The 7,353-nt window shown below is 44.1% G+C and overlaps 1 protein-coding gene across 1 annotated transcript; it reads right to left on the bottom strand.

Moving 5' to 3' along the window:
- Nucleotides 1-666: 666 nt before the first annotated feature.
- Nucleotides 667-5,794, bottom strand: LOC123181598 (branched-chain amino acid aminotransferase 2, chloroplastic). Its single transcript, XM_044593903.1, has 10 exons — nucleotides 5,514-5,794; nucleotides 5,166-5,257; nucleotides 4,834-5,008; nucleotides 4,548-4,724; nucleotides 4,319-4,450; nucleotides 3,941-4,039; nucleotides 3,013-3,129; nucleotides 2,202-2,297; nucleotides 1,322-1,434; nucleotides 667-1,148 (listed from the first exon to the last, which is right to left on the bottom strand). The coding sequence occupies exons 1-10, from the start codon at nucleotides 5,622-5,624 to the stop codon at nucleotides 1,028-1,030; spliced, it is 1,233 nt and encodes a 410-aa protein (XP_044449838.1). The 5' UTR covers nucleotides 5,625-5,794; the 3' UTR covers nucleotides 667-1,027.
- Nucleotides 5,795-7,353: the final 1,559 nt, after the last annotated feature.

The raw sequence follows: 7,353 nt of genomic DNA, 5'->3' as shown, positions 1-7,353 counted from the left end.
TTGAGTCGCTGGATCGGACTCACCTATCTCTTCTGGCTGTTTAAATTGGATCTTGGAACGCAGACGCACATACAGTACTGCTCAGTCGTCAAGTCTGGTAGGATCTTGAAACCAAAAAAAAATAGAGATAGGTGCATACTGCTCAGTCGTCGAGTTGGGTAGGATCTTCAAACTAAAAAAAGGGTACGTACTACCAGACAAAGCAAAATGCAGCGCGTAATGTTGGTGTTAAGCCGAGCGTTGGTGGACCCTGTACTGGCTAACACCGAGTTACTTGCATGAGGGTGGGGTAGTAGGACAAGCGCGTTTCTAGTGCACGTAGGCAAAAGTCGCTGTCGATTCGGTAGTGCACGTAGTACTCCCGTGATGAGCGTACGGTCCAGATGGATATTGCCCTCCTGGTATCGATGCAAACAACTACTCCTAGGACAGTCTATAGCATTTCCTCTTAGAACGCAGGGTGGGCACACGAACTGTGGACTCGTAGAGACCGTTTGTGATGCCAACCGCCAAGTCCGTCCAGCACAAACGTGACAGCCTAGCTATATGAACGAGCGGTGATAAAGAGTGCCAGCCATTGCGCAACATTCGCCAGCTTGGCTTTCATCAAGGTCGGGTTTCTCCTTGAGCACTTTTATTACGGCAAGGAACAGTACATCATGCTACTGCGGCACACCAAGCTCTTATTCTTATTCTTATCATCACAAACCACTCCAGAAAAACCAAGACACCCGACATGGCAAGTACAAGAAATTTATCCTACTTTACATTGCTCACTAGTCACCACAAAGGCTACGGTTTCCAGTTCCACAGCATTGATAAACCTCAAAAAAGGCGCATACCAGGAGAGGCTACGCATCTTATGCGCCACCATCTACAGATGCACACTGGGACGCCACTTGGGCAGAGCCTACAAAACTAACTGAAGATACACAAGACCTTGCAACCCCATCCATCATCATGTTTTAATCCAGGCAGAGAACAGGGTGAACCCATCCGCGCGACGATGGCAGGCAAAGATTGTTGGCTAATTCAGTTGCACGGTCCAGCCCATGGGGTCCTCCACCTGGCCCATCTGGAGGCTTGTTAGCGAGGTGTACAGTTGCCGAGACACCGCGCCGACTCCCTGGTTGCCAGCATACTCTATCCTGCAAAGCACAAGCCAGTGAGTGGGCATGAGATCTCGTGCGCTACTGTGGTGGAACTCATGGAGGAATGAATATCCGAGTTCGTTCGAGAGACAAGTTGGATTTTGATCTAAGGACGCACACGTTTCAGCTAGGAGCTCCAGCTCTCAAGGAACAAACAGAGGTAGTTTTACCTTTTCCCTTGATATGTAATGCTGCCTACGGGAGACACAACGACGGCGGTCCCTGTGCAGAACACTTCGTCGGCATCAAGCAACTCATCCACCGACACAAGCCGCTCCTCGACCTTCCAAAATCAAAAATACATGCAAAAGTGTTAAACAGAATTTGACAACACGCTTTCAGATATTTTCAGTAGCAGTTTCAGAACAGTATTTTGCCTCTTCTACTTGGATCCACGCCGCTAGGAGAAATGAGCTATATTTTCACAAATGTATTATTCGTACAAGAAAAATGTCCGCTGTTGATATTCATTCATAACGGAAGGTCAAGGATTGAGGAATACGATTAACAAAACATGGATGTGCTGTACCTAACGAGAGCGGATTTTTGGCTCCTAAACCACAGTGATCATTTATTTTGAAAGTTTCACAAAGTGCATTTACAAGCTACAAATAGTATTTCCACACATACATGTTAAAACGTACAGTTGGTCTACGAATCTTAATGAAAAATGCGCTGCACAAAAAGATAAATATGGTGATCTATAATAGCAAATAGCAATGCTACCGTTTGCTTCTTCGTGCATCACACAAATGGAAGCTTTTCTCACAAATTTTTGTAGATTCATAGTGAATCCTCCTCCAATATACAGCTGTTTTTTGGAATAATTTGAAACTTGCAAAGGCACTTAATAAAAATTATAAACAAAGGGATCCTGGAGATTGGGACACAAAAGCAATTACCAGTTTACCACTACCTAGCACACTTAAATATGCTCACTCTTCATCGCACAATGCTATAGTTAACTGCCAATCACAGGAAACTATCTAGACAAACTGATCGGCAACATAACAATCTCGACTTTCGATTCATGGGATTGACAAATAATACCTGGAAGCCTTTAGTCAGAGCAACATCAATTATACTTTTCCTTGTGATGCCCGGCAATATTGTTCCTTTTATTGCTGGAGTTGAAATAACATTGCCCTGGTCCAAATAGCAACTAAAGAAATAAGATCAAAGTTACAAACGACATGCATAAAAGAGACAAGAATTGTGCTAAAATAACTGTTTGTAATCAGTCTCATCATTCTGATGATAGCATTGTTCTGCAACATTTATAAGAAACCAAGGTGATAGGTAGACAACCATGCCAAACCTAACAGGTGTAGATCAGCCAGATGGTGCTATATCTTAAGGAACAGTCATTGATGCTGCTATATTACTAGGATATCCAAATCGTTATCTATGAAATAATGCTGATATGTTGATGGATTCCACAAAGTAATCTGTTCAAAGGTATGAAATTTATTCCTTTATCAGCTCATATTCCATAAGTGGAAGGGCCATGCTAATGGATGTTGCTATCAACCACGTGCTCATAAAAACCATAATGTTTTGGTTTCCATAGTTGATATGGCAGGCACATGTGCTGAAAGCCAAAAGTATTTTGAAATCAAGATATCTACTCCAGTTCAACAATTCTGCATATGATTTAGTTTTCGCCTTTTTTCCTTTTACATAGAAAGGACAAATATGCCCTTAAGCAAAATACGTTAAGTTCAAGTAAAGATGGTACTAGGATATCCGGACATCTAACCACAGTAGTAGCTTTCAGAATTAAGCAGTGTTACCTGAACTGGTTGAAGATTATTATTATCAAAAATAGCAAGCATATCTGACAGTGACAGCGATGCCTTACCTTCACAACAAAAATATTACACGAAGATACTTCTTCAAGATACTTTTTCTCAACAGCATCCAAGTAGAGAACATCAGAATAACCTTTCTCCTTTGCAATCTTCTGTGCCATCAAGACCTATTCAACAAAAAGGACACATACTGATAATGAAGAAGCCATGAATACACAAGTTCAACACAGTTAGCAGAGAAGATAGCAGAAGATGTTTTTGAATACGGATTTCAGCTAGTGAATAGACTGGCCATTCCAGCCTTATAACCCATTGCATCTATATTCTATAGGCTTTGACCACAATTTAAACAACCGGAAGATAGTGGACTTGAGGATAAATGAGCATCCACAATCATAACAAATAGTTTTTACCATTATAACACATAGGCTTTGTAATTCCAATATGTTTTCAATCCATCAACAATTTTTCTAAAACTAAGTAGAAAATGTTGTAAATTTGAAGTCCTAGCAGAAGAATTCAATGTGTGTGTGAATGCTACTTTGCTACTACAAAATAATAACTGTAGAAGTGACTACGACAGATTTAAAGGGTAAAGATGCATGGTATAATTATCTATGTTACAGTATTCCACTTTGAAAAATATCTCGACATTATTCCATTTCAACTTTTCAAGCGTATGCTATGCTTAAGCTTTGTCATATCAGATTTAAGAGCAATAAAATAATTGTACTGATGGCATGGCCTATTTCAATCAGAACATGATATTGTTCTTTTGTATTTTGAACTTTAAACACTGAAAGCCCAAAATCATCAAATAAAAATTAAAAAATAAATCAAATCAAGACGTCAGAAACATAAATATCAGAAATTCAAGATGCAAAGTCAAATTCCTGTAGGTACAAACTTGCATCGCAAAGTTGTCGATTCAAGCCAACAAATCATAAACAATGGACCTAAAGTTAACAGCATAATTACCGAGGCATAATTCCCAATGGTCTTAACACCTCCAGTTCCACCAGGGGTGGCCCGATGAAACTTGTCTTCAACTATCAAATTTATTGGCGCTAATCCTTCCTGCAGATATCACTGACAAATTAAATGGGCACTGAAAAAACTAAACGGGAACACTCGTACATAAGTGAGTTGGAATTCCACATCTGATTCATGATTAGTGTATCATCAACCAAAAAGGCAAAAACAGTACTATAATAAATGACATAATTTCTAGTCTGAATTGTGTTATCATGCAAAGTGGAAAGTACAACAATGTATATAGCCCAATTATTATTTTTATTTGGGGCAAAATATCTCATGAAAGTAGTGGACAAAGAAGTTAAATTTTTTGATGCAAACCTTAAAGTAGTTCCCAACAGGGGAGGAAAAAATAATGAATGTGTACTCAGGAGCAGGTGCAAGACCAAGAACAGCCCCACTTCCCACGAGTAGTGGCCTAATGTACAAAGAACCTTTACCGGTAGGAGGCACCTGGATGCATAAGATATTTGGTAAATGATCAAATTGCGCACATAAACAATGACATAGCACAATGGAAATGACCCAACATTTCAGATAGACGACTGACCCATCTCTTGTTTGCTAAAACGGTTTGTTTTACTGCATCCACAAATTGCTCGACAGGAGGTGCAGGCATGCACATCCTCTCGGCGCCAGTTTGCATCCTCATTGCATTTTCCATTGGGCGAAACAACAGGATGGAGCCATCAGTTTTTCTATACGCCTTTAGGCCTTCGAACAATCCCTACAAATCATAACCGATACAATTTCAGAACAAGAAGATTTAGGCCTTCAAAACATTAGTACAGTCTGCCAGAGACACGAATCAAGGAGTTTGTACCTCCCATACAAACCTGTCCATAATTCAGGACTCCGGATGCTGGGTTCATTTCTATTGGCCCAAACGGCACCATTCCACCCTTGTCAAAGTTCCCATCTGGCCCACATTTTGCAGTATACATATAGTCAGTTTGCACGAGTCCAAAACCAAGGTTCTCCCAATCCAAATCAGCAAACTCTGATGTCTGCCTGCCAAGCCAAGAGATTCCCATCAGAACTATTTTGACACGACCAACACATTGCCGCAGACAATCTAGCAGACTAGCGCAAGCAAATTGTTGTGCGCTGCATGGTGTGGTACAGTCTAACAAGACATGCAATGCAGTTCATAGTGGAAATCACATACGTGTAGTTACTTGCTAGAGAAGCCTCGCATATTCCCATGCCTCGGGCCTTTCGAAGCGGAAGCAGTGACATCGAATAAAGTCGGTTCTGAATCTGCATCAACGATAATAAAGTACCACACATTAGATTATTCAATACACATCAACACAAGAAACAACGACGGTTCCTTGCTTTTTCCAGTGTTCAACTTTCAGAAATCCTTTCCAAAGAAAAAAAAGGTTTTTAATCCCAACTTTTCCCATCTAATCGCACATGAGCACATGCTGATTAGCTCCGCTCTCTACGAATCTTACAACAGAAGGCCGTATCGGCCCGTGCAGAAGAACGCCGGCGAGATCTGAACAAGGACCTGAATGGACGGCGTCGACGGCGGCGGCGAGAGGGGCAGCAGCCGGGGCCGCCGGACGGCGAGCGGCGCGGCGGCGAGCAGGGCGCCGTGCGAGGCTGTGCCGCAATCCATGTTGTGTGAGGCTCGCTAATGGAGCTCACGCTTGCTCGCGGCGGTCTAGGGTTTCGCGGTGGCGGCGACGGCGGACGGGCGGGGATAGGTTTGTAGAGGAGGGACCGAGCAAGGGAGACGACGACGAGTGCCAGGTCGGACGGGGTGGTGGCTCGTTGCGCGCACGCAGAACCTCCGTGAGATCCATGCCACGTAAACTGACATTTGGGTCCCACCGCCATTTTGTCCACATGTCAGTGACTCCGTTCTTTGCTGTCTTCTCGTGCTCAGCTGGGTAACCAAAACAGGAGCGCCACGTATTGCGGCAGTTGGAAAAGTTTTATCCACATGCTTCTCTAGCCGAGCATGTGGGGGTGCCCTGGATGCCACCCCTCCCAAGTTGCGAAATACATTTTACTATATGCTCGTTTAAATTTTACAGAGGAAGCATCTCCAGCCGTTGGCCCCCCAGAACGCATAAAAATCGCCCCCTGGGGCGAGCCGGCGATACAATCGGCGCTGGGGCGGTTTTGCGCCCAGTCGTCGCCCCCAGGCGTCGAAATTGGCCCACTTTTCAGCTCCATTAAGGGCCCATATGGGCGAGAATAGGCCCATATTCGGCGTGGTTCGCCGTGTCTCGGTGTTTAATTATCAACACAATTTTTTTCTTATCACATATTTCATCACAGAAAAATCAAATACTTCAATAAAATAGTACCACAACAAATAGTTCAATACAAATTATATAGTTCAACAAATAAAAACTCATATTTCATCACACGTCACGCCCGGCGTCCCCCTTGAGCCTCCATAGGTGCTCAATCAGATCTTTCTGCAGTTGATGATGCACCTGTGGGTCTCGGATCTCCTGACGCATACTGAGATAGGCAGTCCAGGTTGCCGGTAGCTGGTGATCAACTTCGGCTAGAGGACCCTGCCTGTAGTATGGTTCAGTGTCAAACACTGGGTCTTCTTGCTCGCTCTCGATGATCATGTTGTGCAAGATGACACAGCAAGTCATAATCTCCCACATTTGATCTTTGGACCAGGTCTGAGCGGGGTACCGGACAACAGCAAATCGAGATTGGAGCACACCAAATGCCCGCTCGACATCCTTCCTGCAAGCCTCCTGAATCTTCGCAAACCAGGCGTTCTTGCCTCCTGGCACAGGGTTTGAGATCGTCTTCACAAATGTCGACCATCTCGGATAGATGCCATCAGCTAGATAGTACCCCTTGTTGTAGTGCCGCCCATTGATCTCGAAGTTCACCGGAGGAGAATGACCTTCAACAAGCTTGGCAAAGACAGGAGAGCACTGCAGCACGTTGATGTCATTGTGAGTTCCTGGCATACCAAAGAAGGAGTGCCAAATCCAGAGGTCCTGTGTGGCCACCGCCTCAAGTACCACACTGCAACCGCCTTTGGCGCCTTTGTACATCCCCTGCCAAGCAAATGGGCAATTCTTCCATTTCCAATGCATGCAGTCGATGCTTCCAAGCATCCCAGGAAATCCTCTTGCTGCATTCTGTGCTAGGATCCGAGCAGTGTCTTCCGCATTGGGTGTTCTCAAGTATTGCGGTCCAAACACTGCCACCACTGCCCGACAGAACTTGTAGAAACACTCTATGCTGGTGGACTCGGCCATGCGCCCATAGTCGTCGAGTGAATCACCGGGAGCTCCGTATGCAAGCATCCTCATCGCTGTCGTGCACTTCCGGATCGAGGTGAATCCAAGTTTGCCGGTGCAATC

The sequence above is a fragment of the Triticum aestivum genome, chromosome 1D, assembly GCF_018294505.1.
Source record: "Triticum aestivum cultivar Chinese Spring chromosome 1D, IWGSC CS RefSeq v2.1, whole genome shotgun sequence".
In the NCBI taxonomy this organism is placed as follows: Eukaryota; Viridiplantae; Streptophyta; class Magnoliopsida; order Poales; family Poaceae; genus Triticum; species Triticum aestivum.
Note: the sequence above shows the minus strand (reverse complement) of the source record. Positions and strands in the feature narration are given on the sequence as shown.

Bases quoted from the DNA above. Each gene is read 5' to 3' on its own strand.
- LOC123181598 (XM_044593903.1), bottom strand. From the start codon at position 5,624: ATGGATTGCGGCACAGCCTCGCACGGCGCCCTGCTCGCCGCCGCGCCG. The intron at 5,009-5,165 runs GTATGTGATTTC...TTGGCTTGGCAG, and splicing joins TCTCTAGCAAGTAACTACAC to GCAGACATCAGAGTTTGCTG. The intron at 3,130-3,940 runs GTAATTATGCTG...TTTGTTGAATAG, and splicing joins CCATTGGGAATTATGCCTCG to GTCTTGATGGCACAGAAGAT.